The sequence below is a fragment of the Varroa destructor genome, unplaced genomic scaffold (assembly GCF_002443255.2).
Source record: "Varroa destructor unplaced genomic scaffold, Vdes_3.0 BEIS01000007.1, whole genome shotgun sequence".
Taxonomy (NCBI): domain Eukaryota; kingdom Metazoa; phylum Arthropoda; class Arachnida; order Mesostigmata; family Varroidae; genus Varroa; species Varroa destructor.
Genome location: NW_019211460.1, coordinates 21,643,836 through 21,666,284, shown reverse-complemented (window position 1 = coordinate 21,666,284; position 22,449 = coordinate 21,643,836). Strand labels below are relative to the sequence as shown.

The 22,449-nt window shown below is 38.4% G+C and overlaps 2 protein-coding genes and 1 long non-coding RNA gene across 5 annotated transcripts; 1 reads left to right on the top strand and 2 right to left on the bottom strand.

Moving 5' to 3' along the window:
- Positions 1 to 581: 581 nt before the first annotated feature.
- Positions 582 to 4,100, bottom strand: LOC147754446 (uncharacterized). The gene is made up of 3 exons (XR_015316299.1): positions 2,569 to 4,100; positions 1,489 to 2,079; positions 582 to 760 (listed from the first exon to the last, which is right to left on the bottom strand). It is a non-coding gene; the product is annotated as an uncharacterized LOC147754446 (long non-coding RNA).
- Positions 4,101 to 4,167: 67 nt separating this feature from the next.
- On the top strand, positions 4,168 to 9,935 carry Nf-YA (nuclear factor Y-box A). Of its 3 annotated transcripts, XM_086973899.1 has the most exons (6): positions 4,168 to 4,743; positions 5,303 to 5,439; positions 5,791 to 5,925; positions 6,212 to 6,334; positions 7,024 to 7,342; positions 7,855 to 9,935. In XM_086973899.1, exons 4-6 carry the CDS (start codon positions 6,212 to 6,214, stop codon positions 8,394 to 8,396), a joined length of 984 nt encoding a protein of 327 aa, XP_086830025.1. In that variant the 5' UTR covers positions 4,168 to 4,743; positions 5,303 to 5,439; positions 5,791 to 5,925; the 3' UTR covers positions 8,397 to 9,935. The 3 variants fall into 3 exon arrangements, with proteins under 3 accessions (XP_086830025.1, XP_022671538.1, XP_086830027.1); XM_022815803.2 differs by lacking the exon at positions 5,303 to 5,439; XM_086973901.1 differs by lacking the exons at positions 5,303 to 5,439; positions 5,791 to 5,925.
- A 5,974-nt stretch (positions 9,936 to 15,909) lies between these two features.
- On the bottom strand, positions 15,910 to 21,079 carry LOC111253693 (uncharacterized). The gene is made up of 4 exons (XM_022813468.2): positions 20,726 to 21,079; positions 18,204 to 18,396; positions 17,810 to 18,014; positions 15,910 to 17,433 (listed from the first exon to the last, which is right to left on the bottom strand). The coding sequence occupies exons 1-4, from the start codon at positions 20,805 to 20,807 to the stop codon at positions 16,804 to 16,806; spliced, it is 1,110 nt and encodes a 369-aa protein (XP_022669203.1). The 5' UTR covers positions 20,808 to 21,079; the 3' UTR covers positions 15,910 to 16,803.
- Between the last annotated feature and the right edge of the window lie 1,370 nt (positions 21,080 to 22,449).

The window sequence follows — 22,449 nt, the reverse complement described above, 5'->3', positions numbered from 1 at the left end:
AATAACAAGTCATGGTTTTACGGTTGAGTAAGGTGGCAGACGATGCTTTGCAGGTTCAGAAGACACATCAAAAAGATACTCTTATGCAGGCAGTTAGCACGTCTGGAAAGGTAAATGATCTAACTACGGTGACTTTTTCTTGTTGACTTGGTGGCACTAGCCGTTTCTTCCTACCATCTTGTAGTTCGGTTAAATGAAGATCCGGTTCAGTGTTAAACTTGAGAGAAAGGTTGATAAGTAGTGCGTAATGGTCGACGGGAATGAGCCAAAAGGGCAAGGTTGGTGCTCATAACTGACCTACATAAGGCAAAGATTGCGCTCTCGCGGGTCTCGCTGAGCGTAAACCGTACTACTTGAACCTTTTATAGAAACAGGTTCTATTGACTTAGTGAATATGACTTTTTAGTTTGTACATACTATTGAGAAGGTTCAGTGTATTATATTTCTAACATTACTTTAATTTTCTAACATTTAGAATATAGAAAAAAACACAAAGGGCGTAATAACATCAAAAAAAAAATGGTTTGGTAGCAGGAGTGACCGTCGAGTACTATACTACAGTAAAGGAACGACACACACTGCACTTTCTAAATTGAACCTCTTTATGGAAGACATTTCCAGAAGTTAATTATAGCTGCCGTGTTTCATTAAACAATCCAAAACAAGCATGCGCTCCCACGTCTTCCAGTTACTTCAATCTGGATCAGTCGAAGTTGGGCCAACCTCTAACTCGGCCCGATTTTATGATGGCTGCGTGTCCCTGAAAATAAGCACAGCACTTGATCCAGTATAGAAAAGTCAAAAAAGAAAAAATAAGTATGTTAATCATATAAGCCTAAACGCTGTGGCTGCGGCGAGGTATGGCTAAGGAGGAGAATTCAGTCTGCTAAGAATGATATTTTGCAGCTAGGTCGTACATTGGACTGCTGCTTTTTCCGTCCTTGATACCCGTTATGCGACAACGAGCAAGCCATTCTGCAGAGAATGCACATGTTTCATAGACGCGCAACTATACTTGAGTGGGCAGCAGAAACAGTTGCTATTGTTGTAGTGGACGCGACAGGTTTTATCCAGTAAGGCTATTTGTGTTTGTTTCTAATTGTCGTACTTGTTTACGTGAAGTGGAGAAAGGAAAATTCCTCCACCCTCCTCCCCCGCAGTGCTGTCTCAACAAAGCAACAATTGTCTTGTATTCAGCGACACAGCGTATTACAGCAAATATAACATTGTAGCATCATCGACGAGAATTCTGACGAATCAAATAGAAAATGTCACGAAGTCAAGAAAATGCTTTTTTCGCTTTCTTATTTAAAAAAATATTGGCTAACCCCTAGCATAGACTTGTCGAGTTTTTCATTTCCTGTCAACGAAAAAAAAAGTACTTCATTTCAAACATCAAATTTGCTAAATTATCAGGCGAAGCTCGCCGTGTATTCTTATCGCACGATGCATGCAGGCAGAGAACTTCGTTACTTAATTAATAATCACCTGCACGACGTTTTTGCACGTCTAAACCTGAATTGACGTGTCCACATTCATCCGTTCGATCTCTGCAGCACTATGTTGCGCGGCTTTACAATGAGATGGGCGTATATACATATGTGTATATCATAAATGTGGCCTGTGCCTGAATTACTGATATGTTTTATCTGCAAGGGTATGTAGTAAAACTGGGATGGCGTGTGTTAGCAGCAGCAGATTCCTTTGCCTGCCTTTTTTAAACTCAGCTTTAATTGCACACATTGCAACAACAGTATTGCAAGACTAACACGCAATTCGGGACAACAGAATAGAGCATCCACAGCCAGGCTAGCATAGCCGGTCTGCCCATTGAATCCGAAAGGGTCTCTGCTCTATCCCCGACAGTTGCGTGCATTCCCAGCGCCACTCACCGTACGACCGCTACTTCCTGCAACCTCTTTCTGTCGGAACGACTGCATCGGTTCCCGTTCCAATGCATATATTCCCTCCACGCACGACTGCCGACTTGCTCCCTGGAAGCTACCATAGATGTTTCTTCCCTGTTATCGTTTCCTGAGAATTGGAAGGTCCATCCAATCCAGTAATAACGCTTGATGCCTGGAGCCGCCACAGTTGAATAATGGAAGGTTATGCAGAGGTAAAGTATAATTGATCTTGGCATCTGTGTTCACCTCTACGTTATTCTAACCAGGGAATGTCATCCATCATAAGCGAAACATGCGGATGGAGGTTTAAACGGTTATCAATTTAGAGTTTTCGATTTAGACACCCGGAAGCATCAAAACCGCTCTATTGGGGTCATAAAGGCAAATATGGACAACCAAAGCAGAAGAAAGAGACAGAAAAGGTCTATTGGTATTGGTAAGGAAATGAAGCTTACGTGAAGGTAGGTTCAAGTGTGTGGCCATGATGTGTATATTGCTTTGTTTGATCCCGAACAGTTAGCTTCAAATAATTTACTCTGGGTTACAATTTTTGTGATAGATGGCCCAGTAGTAAGTTAGAGTAATTTATTCGGTTCAGGTAACCCGAAAAAAGGCTTGATTGACACCTTATGAACACGCCATAACAAATATGAGCTTTTACCTTTGTTTCTTTTATATTTTCTTGAATTGTGTTAATCTTTAACGGTACGCGACGTGTACGAGAACATTCACCTATAGAATGCCACTTCAGCAGGCCCATTTGAATCCCATATATATACACTTAGTTTTTTTTTTAATTTAAATTGATGCCGAATGTTAAATTGTTGTCATCTCACATCGGTGTTTTTCTTTCACGATAGATGCTTGGTTCTGGATGGCATGAATAGTAATATTTAAAGCACTCTATAACACTGGGTAGTGCGCACAGCTTGACTGACTTCTAGCGATTCAAACGGAATCTCGTTTTTTTTTTAAATTATTAACTGAGCCCTTCTCTTGCAAGTAGAATGAATATTTGATTTGGCTGTTAAAATCATCGAACAGACTTCCTGGGCGCTGCTTAGGAAATCGCACCTGAATTGCGGGTTGCTTTGTCTTTCATCCTGTTGATGATCGTTAAGCAAATACACAATAATAAAATGATCGAAGTACTGAAAATGGACATGCATTTATGAGCTCACTCTAGGCCCAGGAATTTTTCAGATTTACATACTGCCCATGAACTTTAACTGATATTCTACAGCGACAAGCCATAGACAATACCCTGTCGAAAATCAAACCGGAACTCTTCCTACAATTATTTCATTATTTAATTTATTAGTTTATCGTATATTTGAATGGACTCACAGAAACTTCAAAATACTCATAAACTTCATGTATATCAGATGAGTGAGCTAAGTCTCACTTCGATGCCTTTTTTTGATATCCTTGAACTGTATAGCTATGTAAAACTGTATTTGCACCCATTTCTCCGTTGAAATAAAAGCATCATCTACTCTAATATGAAAAGGTAATTGAATGATGGATAGACATATTACAAAATTTAAATCGGAATGAAAATGCTTGCAGTTATTAATCAGTGTTATCATACGCGAACAGATATAATTCGACAAGCAAACTTACGTAAATCCAAACAATTGTGTTAAAATGAAAAAAGTGAATTTAAGTGCACTTTTGAAAGGAAAGACCTACTTTAGCGCCTATGTTTTGGGTACCTTCGAAGTTGAAATAAACATACAAGTCACTAATGATTGGCATACCGTTGTACCTACTCACAAGCTCTGGCTGGCTAATAAATAATATAATGGCAGCAATAATTAGCTTAAAATAATTTGTATCAGGCCTTACGAAATCTAGCAGTTCCTAAGGTCACTTATGCAACACTTCTAACATCTTTGGAATTGCCACACCTATTATTATTACTTTCAAATATCGTTTAAGTTTACAATACATAGAAGATCCTGTATCTATTTTACGTGGGTCGTGTACAGTAAATCCTACATTTGCATCCTATGGTACCTGCTTTTCGATACGATCAAAAAATTCTATTTTCACTTTCGGAAAAATTCTAACATTCTTCTGTAATTTTCTGCCACCAAAAAGTTCAGCGTCTGCAAGTGCTTCTGTACTTCATCCGTGTCTGCAGGCGTTCATTCAGCAGAACGCCCGCCTACATCCCCACTAAAGCAAGCGCCGTTCAAATGCGTTCATCTGATGCGTGCTATTTTCCACATTTTGGTAGAAAATTAGCAAGAACTGAATTCATTTTGCTTGACAGACTATTAATTACAATTTGTATCCCTTTCTGCTTTCTGTTGGAGTGGAAACGAGTCTCTCTACGAAATTTACGAACGTGGCTGGGAAACGCAATGGCGGCGTCCTTAACTGCTTCGTTCTCTCCAGTTACTCTGCTTGTGGCGGCTATCTGTGTTACTTCCAACCGTAAGAGCGCCTTTCTTGCTGTGTCCTTACACGTTTGAGGCCCTGCTGAGCGCTTTTGTTCGCTATTGGCCGTTGCCATCGCTTTCCGATGGTCGTGTTAGCCCGTGTCGATTTGTCCATCCTGGTTGATGTGTGGTTTTTGCAGTTGTTGGTTTTCACTGCAGGCTGTGCTGTTGATGTAAAACGTGAAGTGGTACGATTACAGTACAGTGGACGTTCGTTTTAGCGCAAAATTTGGTCATTTTTCTGAAAAAAGAAGTCGAAGTTGAGTGTGATGATGAATTCGTTATAACCAAGTTTTGGCAAGATGTTCCGAACTCCGCAAGCTAGTAGTAACAGAAGGGGTTAAGTGGTTAGGCGCGCCCGAGCGGGTGTCTCCACGTCTTCTGCTTAGGTAAGTTGGTGTGCAAAAATGAACTTATTATTGAGCATAACTAGCTAACACACATTCAGAACTTCTTTTATTATATGTTGGATTAGAACTGTTTTTTTGTTTTGTGGAGAAAACGACCCGGAAGTAGAAACATGTCCGCCATAATGTATTTTTATAGTTAGGGGTATAATGTGTAATTTTCAAGACGTGCTAACGACGTTTACTCTGACAACAATTTTTGAATCTATCTAAAATCCGGAACTTTATTCGAATAAATTTAACACTTGAAGAAGAGCGGCACCATATACTTTGTTAGTTGATTTTCTATTAACTACTGCCGTCCTTTTTGGCATAATCGCCTTCAAGTGCGTTTCTTAGCATTCAAAGAACAATGCACACAACATTTACAAAGTGTCTGCCCCTAAATTCGAACGCGCAATATTGTTATATAATCGTATCGACTATTAACACCACTTAACGTAAACTTGTTAATACCAGTGAGCTGTGGAACCGAATGTAATTCTGTCGTGTGCTCTATTATCAAATGTGTACATAAGTGTTTTGATGTAACCATCTCTAGTCAGGTAGCAGGTTGCCGATCCGAATGCGCAAGTCGAGTGTAGAACGTCTATTGTAAACGCAAGCTAAGCAGGCCCATCTAAGTGAAACAGTAGATCAGAGAACTCGGCGTAAAGGATCGGCTTTTCAATCCTAGGCGTGAGTTGCAACAAAACTGGAATTTGGAATGATATTATTTTTTATTTTATGAAGAGTGTATAACGTGCTATTAGGGGGTAGTTAAATACCGAACTGTGGAATAGAGGCGGAACTGAATTAATTCCCCTATTCAATAGAATACGAGAGCCTGTACAATTTCGTAATATTCTTGTATTGTTGTTCTGTGAATAAAAATGCGAATTCATTGTCATTACCGAGTTTCGGTTCAATAATACAAACTGGCAAAACAATAGGAAAAGCTTAGAAAACACATCTGATTTCGTCGACATGGTCAGTCCGTTGGATTACACAGTAGAGTCATTCTTGCGGCCCTTCCGTTTGTGTTCATAGGAACTGTGCAACGAGGTCGGCTATAGTGAGTGTTTATTATGGCGCATTGTGTGGCGCGGAATCAGTTCAGCTCAGCAGAGGCTATCGGCATGGCCGTTGTTTTGTAGCGGATTGCCGGAGAAGAGATCTACCAAGGTCCGTATAATTCTTAGTCTTCGTGCTGTTCTTGGATACATGCACAAAGTTGTTTGTTTGCATTTGTCCGGCGAGCATTTACGCTTTTTAGTCAAAAAGTTAACCTTAAAAGTGTTTACAGATATGGTAGTCTATTTACTACTGGTCCTATAACGCTTCCGTTAGTAATTAGATTAGCCAGCATATAGCCATGTGTTGTCCCCACTGTTAGTTTTGAAGAAGAGCTCTATTTTCTATGTTTCTATTATTATCAACTATTTAACAATGTTAATATTTGATTTCTCAGATGAGCGAGCTGGGAGCTCACAAGGTACAGGCAGCATCACTGGCGCAGCAACAGCCTATAATGGTAAGCTCTGCTGGAGGACAGCAGACATTCTTCATCAGTGGACCCAATGGCAAGGTGCAGGTACGTACCCTGAGTTAACTAGGGGCACAACGAAAGCACGCTTTCTATTATAGTCTGCGTTTTAGTCCGCACTATATATTAAAATGTGAAGAACGTCATGAGCTTTTTGTTTATTAACTCGATTGTTTTGTTTGCTAGTGGTCAAGTATCACGTGCCGCTAAAAATTTTTTTCGTACGTTAAAAAGTCCTAAGAATGTACTCAAAAATGAACGTGGAGCAAAAAAGAATTTGCCATACCCTTGTCTTGTTGATGTCGAAACCCTGCAAAGGTAGCCGAGAAATTTTTATATGCATACGATGATGACTCTATAGCTGAAAGATGAAGGCTCATGCAATACTTATGCTTCCATGAAGGAGGTTTTTTTGCACCCAGGAAAACCATTTTTGGACCCTGAACTCAAGGGTAATATCTTTTTATCCGGAACGGTGAGAATAGCCTTTTAGAGCAGATAAATGGCTCTTCAACAATGTACAACGACAACACAAAGAGTTGGAAAGGGAATCAATAAACAAAGGCGACTCTTACTTTGTTAACAACCTGATAAATACATATCACAGATTTCTATGTTGTCGGCTTTGAATTATAGCTACTTTTGTAATTAACCATTATTATTTATTCTTCTGACGATGTTATTTTAATATTTTAACGCCCGTTTGCCTTGTGTCTACCGTTTGTGCGGTGCTGCAGATGATTCCAGTGAGTTCTGCAGGTGGGCAGCAAGTTACAACAACTCAAGCTCAACAACCCACGCTTATCATCGCCAATGGCGGAACAGCTGCTCCGGACGGAACAGTTGGGGCACCGGCAGGTGTAACCACCGTTGGAGGAGTCGGAGGAACCGTTCTGTATCAACCGGTGACCAGTGGACTTGATGGAACAGGTGGCGCTGGAGGCATTAATATGCTTCCTGCCTCACTCATCCAACAAATCCTTCAACAGAGTGGACAAGCCCACACAGGCGCCGCTCAAGCTGGGCAACCAATTGCCTTGCAGACTTCACCATCAGGTATATAACGTTTGGCTATTCATTCCCAAAGTATAATCGTATTGACGGATAGCTCTATATTCGATTCTTATGACAAAAGAAACAAAAGGTTACAATTTCATGTTACTACAACGAAATTGTAACTTTTTGATTCTTGACTGAACTGAACTCTTGAGTAGCTATTATAAAAATAATTTGTCCATTAAAAGTATTTAAAAAGATTAAATAGCTTAATTTTATTGCAAATTAAAAAAATATCAAATAAATGATTGATGAATAAAAGATAACTAAACTTTTTTTGCTTTCAAAATAAATACCTTTTGAAGTTCAGTAATCTAAAATTAAAAGTCACAGATACCTTACCGTGTACCAGATTAGCTTTTCCTACTCTAATGGCTCTCATGAACGCCAGGTGTTAGTTCAATGGGCTCATGTATTTTTGGAACCAGCAACACTTTTTGCTAATATGTACCCTTTCTTTAAACATTTAATTGTTGTCCACAAATTGTTTTCTGTTTTTGCTATAAAAAAAGGAAACATCGTTATGGTTCTTCCGCAAGGCGCTCCTGCTGGCGCACCTTTACAGCTAGGTGGAGCCATAAACCCTGGCACACTGCAACTCCAAACAGCGCAGGTACCAGGTGTTACGAATGCAGCACCTGCAACGCAACCCTCATGTCAACCTGCCCAACAGGCACCTCCAACGCCTACAGTAGCTGCCACAGTTGTGACGGCAGCTGCCGAAGGTGAAGAAGAACCTTTGTACGTGAATGCTAAACAGTACCATCGTATTTTGAAGAGGCGACAGGATCGGGCCAAACTTGAAGCTCAAGGAAAGATACCGAAGGAGCGAAGACGGTATTTGCACGAATCGAGACACCGTCACGCCATGAACCGGGTCCGCGGTGAGGGGGGACGTTTCCACAGCGGCCAGGGTGGGAAAGACGAAGGCACTGACGGGGGTGAAGGAGGTGAAGCTGAAACCGAGGCGGGGAATGCTCAATGCCTCAATCAGTACTTTTCCCAACTGCCAAACAAGTATATTGGAGAAATGACAAGCGCTGAGCAGAACTAATTAGCTTGTTCGGTGGTTCAATTTTACCCTATATGTATCACGATAGGTGGCTGGCAGTAGTTAAGCGCAAATGTAGACAGAACCAGATAGAAACTAGAAATTAGTTCAATACAAATTATAATTACGTAATTTTGGCGAAAACGAAACAACCCGAATGGAAGTCAATTATTCTGTACATCAGATAAATCAAGAGTGATTGAGCAATGCTCCTTCGCGGATGCTCGAAGACGAGTTGTATATATTTATGTATATGACAATATAGACATTTATATGTAGACTGAGGTCGTGTGAAATGTATATATGAATAGTGAAACTTGGAGCGGATTCCTTAAATGCGTGCGATAAAATTCACAAAACTATTACAAAGGACCAAGCAGAAATACCGTTACTCGTTCAGACAGGCGGAATAACACCGGTTTGATACTTATGTTACCGTTGCAAACTGGATTGTTCTGCCTACCGGTAAATATAAAAAAATTTAGCTAAATAGATTATATAATATGTGCACTTATTGCTTTCTCTAAGTATTTCTTCATTAAAAGATAAGAGCAAGACGGGGGGAGGAGGAGTTGGTGCAGAAAACTATGTAACCCCCTATGCCGCCCTTACGTTAGCTAAGGAGCCATTAATGTGTGCCATTTTGTGTTTCTGGTGTGAGCTTTTGGCTACTGGTATCAGACAGTCGTTTGACAGTAGCTTAATAAATATTTATGTAAGTAACATACATCCAGATACTGATACTAAATATGGAAAGTTGGGTTAGGTTTCAATATATATGAAATAGGCCTATTTTTTGTGGGATTGTATTGTGAATTTTTTACAAGGCTCTACCGCCATGTATAACAAGCATTGGATATGCTTCAAAAATCTGTTAACGACAGATAACAACAAGGTGATACGTAGAAATGGGTCTTGTTGATTGTGTTAGAGTATTTAATAATTTAGTACTGCAGCTGAAATTAATATTTACGACAGCACCCTAACTTTATTTAGGAAAGATTAATATTGTCCGGACCTCAGAAAGCGTACTTAGAAAGATGAATATAACGAATTTACACGGAGTGTTTTCCCTACTCAGTTCGCGGCACCTAAAAGCCTGTTTTATTGTTTTGATATTACATAACGTATGCCAGTACGAAGTAGATGACGGATTTCTGCAAAGAACTTGATCAAACACCGGTGTAGCGAGTACAAAATCTAACGAAAGCACTCGCAATCATCAGAAACAGAAAATGCAGTTGTGGAGAAGCTAATTTAAGAAGAAAAAGCTACATGGTTTGTCCATGATCGATATATATCAAAGATAGGTTAGCCAAGTATGGACTGTATAACTTGTACACACGTAATAGAACAAAATAAAATTAAACAAGACTATAATCTTTGAAAATGTCTTGTCCTTAAAATTTCGCAACGTATATAATATTAATTATTATTGTAATACGATGGACATGTTATAAAGATGTTGTAAAACTACCGGACATTTCAATAGCACTTCTCGATTGACATGTACGCCCAATAAATGACTAAATATTAAGAGACTGTATATTATTCTTATTTGCAAATGCACTTTGCGATGAAATGAGTTAAAGCGTATTCTAAAATATGCTGAAATAAAAAATGTATATATATATATATATATGTCAGACTTTGAATTTTGCGAAGAATTATTAACCAAACCCTAAATTAGTGTCCAGAATTTTAAACGAAGTATTCATTTTTAAGATCGGTTCAAGCAGAGTTATGATAGACACATAATGATAGAACCATCTATCCTGGTAGGTAAAACTGAGATCTTATTGAGTTACTTACACATAACTTTGTTTCGAGTTTTATGTCCGTTAGACTTTTTATCAGACGATTGGCTCTCAGCGTGAAACGAAATGCCAGGGTTTGAATCTAGATCACAACGTGTCCTTAAAACCAGCAGGCACGAGGACAAATTTCAAGTAGCAAAACAATAAGAAAACCGATATTATAAAACGCGATAGAGGGAATTGAGATAAACATGATCTGGTGCAATAATGTCGCCCTGTGTGTTATTTAATACTGAAGCGTTATGAAGTTGAACATGACTAATACCAACCATTATGGCAAGTTACTTTTTTAAATGAAATTTTCTTTGATAAGCATTTTTAGCTAAATAAAAACTAAATTTTAACTAAAAACTTTAAAAACTAAATCATAACTACATTTTCAATAACTAAAGAATTATTAAGAGAACATTATAAAAATGACAAACAAACGCTCCCGGTTACAATTGCACCGTAAGCGCACAATCAACAAAAACAAAGATTCCAAAACGGTTTACCAAGTTATTAAGCATCATGTCCCTAGAAAAAAAATATTATTGATTGTTTTAAATAAGAAAACTTATAAGTTGCTGTAGAATTATTTTAGCTTAATTTTAGGTTAGGGCGTGATGAGTGGCACCCTCCCTTATCTAAATTACGTTTTTCTTAAGGGTCCTGTATGCTTCCCCAGGCAATCATCCAGCAGCATATAATATGCTAATACCTGCCTATTATTAGTTATATTTCCAAAAATTAATTGAAATCCGTTTCCAGTTGATTTTATAGAATGTCAATCATATCGTCGTTCAACATGTATACATGTGTACATAAGTACACTTTGCGATTTAACTACTAATAGGTCGTTTTGATTTATTATATTGATATCGAAAATTTAGTTAAAAAAATACTATGGTACGTTGCTTAATTACCCAAAAACTTCCGCTTTATCAGTCAAACCTCGCTTAATGCCACCATTGAAAACAAGGAACCAGGAAAAAATATCCGGAGATTCTCTTGTTGAGTGGCCAAAGTGGATGTACTACAAATACAAGTTTCATTCATTTTCGAAAAAATATCAATTTAAGATATTAAAGTCATTCATCTGCACAGCCCCACAAGGTAGGATTATGACCATGTAAGCGACTATCATGTAATACTGAAAAGTAACTTTTTTTCAGCTTGCATTTGAGATTGTAGCTTCAAGATGAGCGACACTGTAATAAAAAAAAGGGGTGGTCATCTTTGTATCTTTTATTAAGAGTATGGGGAAATGTAAACAATTCTTAGCAGTCCCGTAAAGCCTTACCTCTGAAGTATAGTCAAAAAAAAGGAGCCGATTAAGCAAATTGCACTAACTTACTGACCGATGTGCTCCTCAAAAGTTCGAAAACTTGATAATTTTTTAGTAAAGGAACGTTGATTAATGGCGGATTGACCTATATAGCATTTGCACCATATAATTTATCTTCCATTACATCAATTTATAATTTTTTCAATGACGTAACCGTGGTTTAGTGATTTGTTTTTTCTTTTTTTTTCATTTCTCTAGTGTGCTGCTATTTATAATATCGAAATATGATATCGCAGTCCATCTGTTTCTGATAATTTGTCTATCTATATATTACTTATAAACCCAACCATCATCTCTGAATTGGTTCGCCTGTAGCGCTGTAATATCCCGGCCGCAGAAAGAATCAAATATTATTGATTTCACGACGAAAGCCCATGTACCTGTGAATACGTCTCAATGCCTGTGCGTAACTAGTTTCTACTATACAATTAATACACCATACATATTTCCCACCGCTCCTTGGTTTAGCAGCATGTGCAAAAAATAACGCTGTGTTGGTCATTGACTTCTCTTGAGACAAAATATAACACATTTTCGGCATTCGCTTTTACCCGAACATTGCCAAGAAGGCTAATGGAAAAGAAAAATACTTTAACCAATACAGGTTTGATGTTACAATAACATCTGGAAGCTAGTGATTCCCGTACTTACAACGTTATGCAAAAACGAGTACAATGAGTTACACAATGCCATAAAGTGTACTACCGTTGGTCATGGTTTACAGACTAATGCAACATACCCCTCAGCGGTATTTTTCTGCAGAAACGGAGCTCCATTTTTAAAATCGTTCATAATTTTTTTTATACAACTCATGCGCATCTGCCAAATGGTTAAGGCATCCATCGTTCGAGTACCAGTAAAGCAAACGCACTCTGATGCTGAGATTTTCTTTACTCTAAAAACAAGATAAAACAAATCAAACCCTTCTTAAACTTTACCAAAAAACTGAGTATTTAAAGTAGCCACTATTTAGTATTTATTCCTATTATTCAGTTTTATTAGATCATTTTAGTAATCCGGTAGTCACGTCTTAAAACACCCAAAAAAATCAATAACATATTTCTTGATAAAATGAATTTTCAAAATATGCCATACAAATTATTTCTCATACAAAACAACAAAGCTCTTTTAGAGCCGTTATATATTTATCGCGTCATAAGATGAGCAGATGACACCATAAGGTTTGTGTTATTTACAGCGGCGAATGTGTCAGTAAACCAATAGACAATCATCAAATGGCCTTCGATGCATATCCGGGCTTCAACAACCCAAAAATGATAATACAGCGCATCAACGTTCATTCATTAATTTTCATTTACTATGAAAACAACAGCGTGATTCTGACAAAGGATGGCTGAAGATTACAGCTTACTTAGGCCGAGAAGATTACGCAGCCTCACTCGTTACATTTGTCAGGAGCTATGAAGGCGTAGCGGAAAGCAGTTCCACCCTACATCGAATGATAGAGCTCATTAAAAATATCAAACCCACATAATCTATGTCAACTGCGTTATACATAATGTATACGTGGTACGTACACATAGAGCCTATTTTAATTCAGTTTGCAAAACCAAGAAATTGTGATTAAGCAATAACAGAGATATATGATAATTCTTACGTGTAACAAGCAGTTAATTAACGATTAAACGAATGTTATCTAAATATAGAAATACATTTAAAAAGCAGTATATTGTAACGGCCTATACTTATTAACCTGTTATTTATGTAAGTCCAGTGTCTTCAAGACACTGATTCAAAATTTTTTTTAGACAATAAAATCTGTTGGGAAGTCAACTGTGGATAAATGACCCATAATTTTTTTTTATAGTGGCTCATGTGTGCATCCGCTGGTGTTGGTAAATATTTAGCCTAGGCGTGGCTGCATATTGCAGCGACCATTGTAGTCAGATATGTTATTTTTTCGTCAATATGTATGATTAAGCAGAGTTCCGTTTGAGATGTATGCGCCATGCAAACGTCTTTATTGGTCAAACTCTTAGAAGCGATGTGTCGATGCAGGTCAAGCTTGGGATAAAGTATAGGTGAATCAAATTAACTGTTGTTGTTTTGCCAACCATGAAGAGCTAAAATATTTCGGGAGGGATTTTAGCAGCTGCTTCCATAGAAACCCAGATCTGAAAAAGCATTCAACTATTTATGATGGTTTAACATATATTGCATATTCGTCCAGTTCAATCAAGGATCAAAAGAGCAAGCACTTTTGCGGAAAACAAAAAAAATGCGTACATCATTGGAGCACCTTGCGACGTCTTTGCAGTTAGCAGCACCTTTTTGGTAAATATCTTTTGCGGGATTCTGTTATCTTACACAAAGAATCATATTAAATTTCTTCATTCATGTGTATTGTCAGGCCACATTTAACATAAACAAAATTTTGTTATATTGAAATCAACCAAATGAACTTGACAGCCGAAGAGCAACTGTAACTGATTAATAATCACATTCTAATTATGTATTTATAAAGTAAGGTCATAGTTGTGGCGTTTGCAACGATATATCGAAATTATCGGTTCCGGTGTTTTCTTGAGAGGAGTAAAGAAGAAGTATAATCAAATGACATATTTAAATGTCATAGTCAAAAGCGAATATTTTTTTTAAAAGTGCACGGATGGAAAGGGACCACTCATTCTGACCAACATTAATCTTCTATGGCCCAATTGAACAGATAATCGAACCAAATGAAGTTCTGACCTCTCAGCTTTCGCATACACATGAGTAGTTAGTAAGCACCCAGTACTACTTTTTATTTCTCTCATCTGAAACATTGCGTTATTGTTCTATCTTTGCCTTAAACTAAAAAATATTTTCCAAACAAATAGACTTATCTTACAACGATCAGCTAATTTTTTTTTAAATTTCTTCATATCAATGTACGGCCTATACAGATTTTAATATTAAAATTTATGGCATCGATTATAGCGTCAATACAGGTAGGACATAGTAAAACTTCATCCGGTAAACGGTTACTATAACTTTCTTGATCCTTTCCTATGGAACATCACTGCACTGACATAAGCGAGCTCTCTTTTTACAGTGCCTGGAAATAGCATTATCCTACAGAGCACTCACCGTACCGATGCCAAATTTACAGAAAGAAAACCTTTCATTTGTGATTTTTTTCTAATCACACAGCTCGTCACTAGACCCCATGAGCGTAACTGCCGATTCGCTAACATTATCTATGGATAACCTTGTGTCGATGGACATTTCACATCTACTCCGTGAAATTTCTACTTGCTAAACATGCTGTTTTTTTTGCATATAATTTACGAACCTAGGCGAAAGTGTTTGTTTTGTCCATGTGAACCTGGGTACACTTATGTTATATCCACAAGTCGTCAGATCTTCAGTCATTAAGAGGCCTAATAATATGATTGTTCGCGCTCATTCACAGAGAATACCTGTATTTGCCTGTAGAACGTTTTATATTAAAATCGCCATGAACTAGTGCTGTTAATAATCAAATCAACATGTCTATAGAAATATCCACATTGAGCGAAATAAATAGTTTGCTGTATTACTTACTGGCTTACAGTGTTATTAATTAACTATAAACTACCGAAGTATAATAAGGTACTTTAAAACTAGCTACATTTTTTACCAACTGTTTCTACGATGACATGGCCCTATCAGCGGCCATCATACTTCTACCGTGTCTTATCTTTTTAGCCTAACTGATGTCTCTCCACCCTAAATAGATTTTCATCTTTTCGAAGTATTTGTTTTCAAATACGTGCGAATTAGTGTTCGCTAAAGGCGAGCCACGAGAAGGTTTTAATAAATGTTTAGGAAACTGAAATTATATATATATAATTAATAAAAATAAATAAACATTGCTATTATATAGTACAGCCTCAAGGGTTGTCAAAAAAGAAACAACATACCCCCATTCTAACAGTTATTTGCAGTGTTACCAGAAAAATTATGTTTGCTCTTTACCGTAACACAAACCACTACAGCGTAGCCTGTTGGAAGAACGTTGTGCTCTAGAAAGGTTTCAGTCATCGTAGATTACCGTGTTCTTGGCCAGAAGCACTTCCAATTACAAGTGGGGAGAAATAAAGCCCAAATGAATTCTTTAGGTGTCTAAAGTATGCTTTCAGTCGCATGTTGCTGTACTAAAACGGATATTATTAAATTTTTTTCTTGATAGCGTGAAACATCTGTGCTCAATGGCTCAGAGTAGAACAATTTCTATACATTTATATTTTATATTTTAATATTTACAATGGCTTTTCGCCTTTTCAAAAACCATTTGAATATAAAATAGACTCCATAAATAGCTAACAAGCGAAGCCAAACCTTAATCTCATTTTCTTATATTACCTACCCATATTTAATACAATACGCCTCATTTTAAACGTACGTAGTTTATTTATCAACGTTGTTACGTGCGCTAGTAGGTCTCAATTTAGTAAACGTTCTTCAATATACTGTACTTTGGCAATATAGAAATATGAGACCCAGACATCAATATTACTATCCTCTGTGTCTAAATACCACCGTTTTCGATTATTACAGCTAATATGTAGCAATGGGCGACAAAGTCCATATCCTTTGAAATATGGACGCCAACCAACTATTGCAAAGCAGACAATGGGAAGAATATAAGAATATATGTTCTACGTATTTGAAAGTGCTCTAAGGAAAAATATGCGAAAGTAGCCTTTGTCAACGCCTTTGTTTTCTTATGAATGTACATGGTACACAATGATTCCGCCATGGAGCTGGGTGCTACAGTCTGGCTTCTAAGCTCTTACATGTTGTATTGTTAGTTTAGTTTTTCTTCTATAAACTGTATCTTTAATTTTATCGATATATGTATATCCCTCATGGTCACGTCATTTAATCTATTTAAAGGTGAAAAAGAACTGACTTATTCGACTGATATTCATTCGATTATCAATCAGAATCGTACGTACGTGAGTGTGTGTGTGTGTACCAAAAGAACTAGAACTTTTCTGAAGTAACTTCGAGATCAGTATTGATGTACACCAATACCATCACTTTTATATATTTTTGCATAGTAACATAGAGTTCTATTTTCCAGCTGTCCTTCTGCGCTGATTCTTGGTCTCAATATTTTGCCTTGTCCCTTCTATCTTGCCTGACTTCCCTAGTCAACCCAAATTAGTATTCTTAATTCTACCTTTTCAAATATGCTGACCCGACAGTCATCTCTAGTTTTCGAATAGCCTTCAAGTATCTGAAGGATTAATGATTTCGAATTCGGGTATGACAAAATCTAGAATATAATTTCATATTTGGTGTTGTTGTCCTCTTGAAGTTTTTCGGGTTTGCCTTCGACGTTCTTCACAACGACGGACACCTCTTCAGGACAGCCGTCACAAACACAGCGATCTGCGTCGCATTTCCATTTCGTGCATTGGCGTTCCCAGCACGAGTGGTTGCATCGTTTCGGTATGCACTTGCCCGAATGGCCAGTTTCGGCCGCAGAAAGCGTTTCATTGGTTCGGACCGTGAGGATTTCCGTGGTGACAACGGGCGTCGTTACTTCGTCACCGTTGGGGGCGACTGTTGTTAGAGCTGGCTGGGTAGTGTTCGACACGGCGGATTCACCGCTCTCAACTTCGGAAGTGGTCGGTGTATCTGTCTCTACCGAGCACTGACTACATTCGCAGACGCCATAACGGCAAGAGGTGACCACGCAGCCCTTGCAGTGCTCGGCGCAGTTATGTGCACTGCGGCATGTATGAAGCACGTTCGTCGAGCGAGATTCGACGCCTTCACGAGTGCACTGGCTACAACGACACAGCTTTTCGTCGCACGTGGTCTGCGTGCAGTTCGTGCAAGCGGCCGAGCAGTCATCAGGAAGGCGGCAGGTCTGCTGCATTGTACGATAGACTTTTGCATGCTATGGTCGAATAGAAAAAACGACGCAATTAAACGGAACACGATTAAAACGTGTATAAATTATTTTTTGAACATATTAATTGCGGTAGGTAGCTTAATTTTTTGTGCTATGAATTTTGACGAAATGGCCACATCGCAGAGCCATGCACTATAGAACATTTGTAAACGTCACAGGAAAAGTATTTTGTGCTTGACCTTTAGCTTTACTATTTAAAAGCAGTATAATGTTGCTTCAAGGTATGAAACATGTTCTAGTTAGGTACACCAAGGTCCGTTTTCCAAAGTTGATTTGATTCTTTCTCCACACTGTTTAATGTTGCCTGTCTACGGGTTCATGCTTAGATATAACAAAACTAAAAAAATCCGTATGTACGTACCCCGCTTCCGGAATTGGCCGCTTCTTCGAATAACTTACGGAAATCGATGAGCCCATCGTCGTCTTGGCCACCAAAGGCTGGAAGTCCGAAAGAGGGAAAGAAAATGGTTGGTCGTCTGCGAACGGTTAGGCCGGGCTCCAGGTGTGAAGTAAGGATCGATTTGAAGAATTGGTCAAACGGATCTCTAAAAAGTGGACAATAGCAACTGCGAACAAAAAAAAAAAACAAATTCCATTAGCCGATAAATATGTGTGTCATGCATGTATACCATGAAAAATCGATCTTTATAAAACATACCTTTTTCTGCTAGCGTTAATACTGGTTACCTTTAACACCTCGGAAAAAACTTTGAAAGGCTGCAAACCAATAATTCATATTGTGTTATATTATGTACCTGCAACGATTGTCGTCGAGGCATTGCGAACGGATACAGCCGTTAATTTGGCACTTCACCCGACAAACATACGACGAACACTTCGCAAGTCCAGAAGTATCACCATCTTCGTCCGAATCTGAGTCATTTTTATCTCCTTTAGGTTGAAGGTCAACGACTGGTATCTGTGTGGTTCGCTCCGAGGCATCCTCAACTGGAAACGAGTAATTGAACCGGGTTAGGAAGGTTAGAGTCGGCCATTACAGATATTGGATGATATTAGCTGGAGCATTAGCTGTTAATTTTTATGACCCTATGCTAATAGGCCCTACTGCTTACCCATGTCCTTCAGCACCGGAACGCTTTGGCAATTCAATAAAAACGAATACTTGTACATACTTTGTGAGGCTCTCAGTAACGTTCTATAAGACATGAACATTAACACCTATTAGTAATTTTCTTCTATTATCGAGACTCGTTACTTACACGGGCATGCTCCCGTCGCTTGTAACGACTCGAAACGGCAATGGTGCTCTTGTGAAGAGCAATATTTTTCCGTGGTTGGACTCGTATGCCACTCATTTGCAGGCTTGAACGTGGCCTTGGATACTGGTCAGCTCTTGTCAGAAAGAGTGTTCACGGGAAGTCAAAAGCATAATCGAAAAATGGCACCACGTCTTAGCCAGTCGACAAACAGGGAAGCGACAAAAAAGATAACGGCACAAACCAACGTTGGTCAGCTATGACAGCTACGCACTACCGCCATAGATGTATAACTGTTTCAGGGTAGCTCTCGTATTAAGCCAGTTAACTATCTGCGATCAGAGGACATGGCGGATCCGATAAAAGGAGTAAACTGGTACTCACAACGATGTTCGGGAAAGCACTCGGACGAGATATTGATCAGTTGTCTTACAAATCAGATATCGGGGGGATATCAGTGGATTGGTGCGAGAACCCATGATGTTTTACTGCTCATGGAAATGTTTTTGGCTGTTACTATTGAGCTTGCTTTATATTTGTATGTGTATATGTGTATTATACATATATTGCAAATAGTTTAGCTAATTATGTCGTAGGTATCAAGTATAACAAGTGTCTGCTGATTATTAGAAATTTGGTATACTTTCAACAAGAATGATCCATATTCGGGTCATGCTTACCGACTATAATTACCGATAGCTGATTCGACCGATTTTTTTTTTCTATCCAAAGCGTGCTAGCATGCCAACGAAATATGTTTAGACGCCTCGATTATGCGGAACTCGATAGATAATAATAGAACCGGCATTGAAACCAAACGCTGACCCCAAAAGCAGCTGTGGGGAATTGTTCCATATTTGATTTATTTCGGAACCTATAGGGTCGCACACATTTGTGAAATATTTCTCACTATAGGTATAAACAACCCACGCAAAAATCTGCGGTTAGAGCAAAGACTTATTATAGGAGACCGCTAATACATTTTTTTCATAATGGGCCGTAACTTAATGTGCCTCGTTTGCAACAATACTTTTCTGAGAAAATATCCAATATTCGTAACGTTTATCAGCCGCTTACACTGTTATAGAGGCAAATTTTCAAACAACGAACCACGCCCCTGGGGCACAGAACGTACACATTCGCAGGTCTTATTCCTGCATTTCAGTATGAAGCTAGCGTTTCTGGAATAACAGAAGGTTCACATTCTATCCGAGGTATTTATGAAGAAACGTTGTTAAATAGATCATAGCCTTCAGAAGGTAGAATTTATAATGAAGCATAACCCATATGTATTCACCGACTGCCTGAGAAACGAAAATGCACTCAACATTCTGCATGTTATTGAGTTTAGTCTGATGGAGTTGATAAATTTCGGCGCTTTTAAAGACAACAGTTAAATCACCGGCTAATACCAAAATGGTCATTAGAATCGTTAGAAATCGTCGTCATTGCACTCCAGGACAAACGCTATGCGATTCGCAGAAATAGAAGCTAAAAAAGCTAGAACTGACGTACAACAGAGACAATTTTTTCCATGCAAAATCCTTTTTCTCGAAAAGCGCCAAAAATGTTCCCTCAAGTAATGAAGTTTTATATTCTTTACATAGAAGATATAAAATGTCTATTTTGGCCTCTTGCCTTTAGCTGTATAAGTTTGAATAATTTTAAACTGTTACACTATTTCAGATTTGCGATTACCCTATTGCCTTACTTGCAACTTTCATCACCTGCAGTTCTATAAGAAACCTACGGGAAAAATGATACGCGAAACGTTTGTTCGTCTTTCTGTTTATAGCAATTAGCTTCGCTTCAATCTTCAGTTCACAAAATAGAATCTATATGTGTTATATACACGACATGAAAGTCAAGTGCTTATATCTTCGATGCTGGTATCTTTTGTCACGTAGAATCCAAGCTTTCTTGGACTAACTGGCTACATACGTATGTTGTTTGATATAAATGATCCAATATGAAATTTCGATATCAGTAATCAGTTGCTGTAACAAGAGGCCTCACACTGTCTGATAAGAAAAGCTCACCGTACGATCATTTCAACTTACCGCCTCCGGCCTCCTGCTCCCGTTCAAGGGCTCTAACACCACACAACACCGATAACAGAAACAGTACAATCAACAGTCTCATTTTGTAATGTATTCCTTGAATCCCGTGTCACAATGAACCAGCGTGTCTTGAACCAATATTACGATCAACACCACTCTAGCTCTTGATCATTCCTATAGCAACGCCTCGATCGAATTTTCTTTCTTCGCGTAAGACGATACCTTCTCGTTAGTTGAGGACGCACTTCTATAGTGACTTCCAGTGCGCTAAACTGCTCGACTACGTAAACGCTTACAATTCAACAGATTCATAGATCGTTACAGCTTACAACCGCTAAATGTTTTTTAGAGAGGGTTTCTCTTTTATACTTCTCAGCAGCAGCAGCAGCTATAAGCGGGTGGCGCCCTCGGTGCTGTGCGGTGCCTTGCCACAGCCACGCCACAGACAGGCAGCCTTCAACGATAACAACAACAGCGGCACCACCATCAACGGCAGCAGCAGAGCGGCAGTAGCAGCGATTGGCGCCGAGAGAGGGAAAACGAGGGGACAGCGAAAAACCGAGAAACTACTGTAGCTGGTAGAGCATCGCTAGCAGTAGCAGTTATTGCAATACCCGAGAGAACACGTTTGTTTTTATTATTGACGGACGAAAGACAGTTCGCCAGCTTGCTAGGTCTTGCTACCCGCTAACGACGCCAATTATAGTGCAGCGCGATACAGTAACTATATTGTAGAGAAAAATAACTCATTGAATTGTACTACCATCGGGCCCTTCTTATTGACTCGTAGCCTCTGTGTATCGAACTCGCAAATGATAAGAGACAACTGTATCACTTGTGCAGTTTAGACCGTATAAGTTTATTTTGCTATACGTGAATCATATGTCGTAAAAAAACACTGTTTTAGAATAGGTTTGCAGGTAGTATTCTGTTCGATAATAAGAGTGAGGTCGGAGACAGGAGTAAGGATACCCAGATAAGGGACAACCTTCTTAAATATACCTCCTCTCAATGAACGATTGGCAGGAGGTATATTTAGTAGACGAAATAAATTTAATAAAAGTGATTACGCTGCGCATTCTACACACGAGAATCTCTAACAGAATATCGTCAGCTGGAAAAAGACACGTTACTGGCTCTACTTAAGGAATACACATCTAGGACAAAAGCATTTTCGATAATCTCACCGACGGACTAATAGACTGATGAAGATAATATAGTTTTTTTCTTCGTGTCACTAAAGCGCACCATCAGCTACGGGATCATTTCTAAACATGTCTACGTATGAGATTACTTTAAGTAACCCGAGGCTGATCTAGAAAGAAGAAGGAACGGAAACTCAGTCATACATATGCTTAGCCTTTGGCTATCGAAATAAACCTTTGACATGAAATAAAAGAGAACAAGCTGTGCTTAGAGTGTTATCAACGTACATCTATACAAAATGACTTAACACAGTGGTGGGTTTTAGGAAGAACCCCAAAGTGGAATCGATTACTTAAGGTTAAGCTACCTAAGGATTAAAAGTAAAATAAAACTCTACACTCGTAGTGAGTTGATATTTTTTCATGGCAAGTTCATTGCTACATTAAAAAAGGACTGTTACTTTGATCATCCATTAAAATGTATATCAATGTAATTATCGAAAATTAAAAGCCTAATATAAATGAGTTTTTTAAACAATATAGTAAGATGCCTCTAATCATAAAAAAATCAACGAAGTA

Excerpts from the sequence above, each read along its gene's own strand:
- Nf-YA (XM_086973901.1), top strand. The coding sequence starts at position 6,212 with ATGAGCGAGCTGGGAGCTCACAAGGTACAGGCAGCATCACTGGCGCAG. Across the intron at positions 6,335-7,023 it reads GACCCAATGGCAAGGTGCAG|ATGATTCCAGTGAGTTCTGC; the intron begins GTACGTACCCTG and ends GCGGTGCTGCAG. Across the intron at positions 7,343-7,854 it reads CTTGCAGACTTCACCATCAG|GAAACATCGTTATGGTTCTT; the intron begins GTATATAACGTT and ends CTATAAAAAAAG.
- LOC111253693 (XM_022813468.2), bottom strand. The coding sequence starts at position 20,807 with ATGAGACTGTTGATTGTACTGTTTCTGTTATCGGTGTTGTGTGGTGTT. Across the intron at positions 18,015-18,203 it reads CTCGACGACAATCGTTGCAG|TTGCTATTGTCCACTTTTTA; the intron begins GTACATAATATA and ends TTTTGTTCGCAG. Across the intron at positions 17,434-17,809 it reads CGGCCAATTCCGGAAGCGGG|CATGCAAAAGTCTATCGTAC; the intron begins GTACGTACATAC and ends ATTCGACCATAG.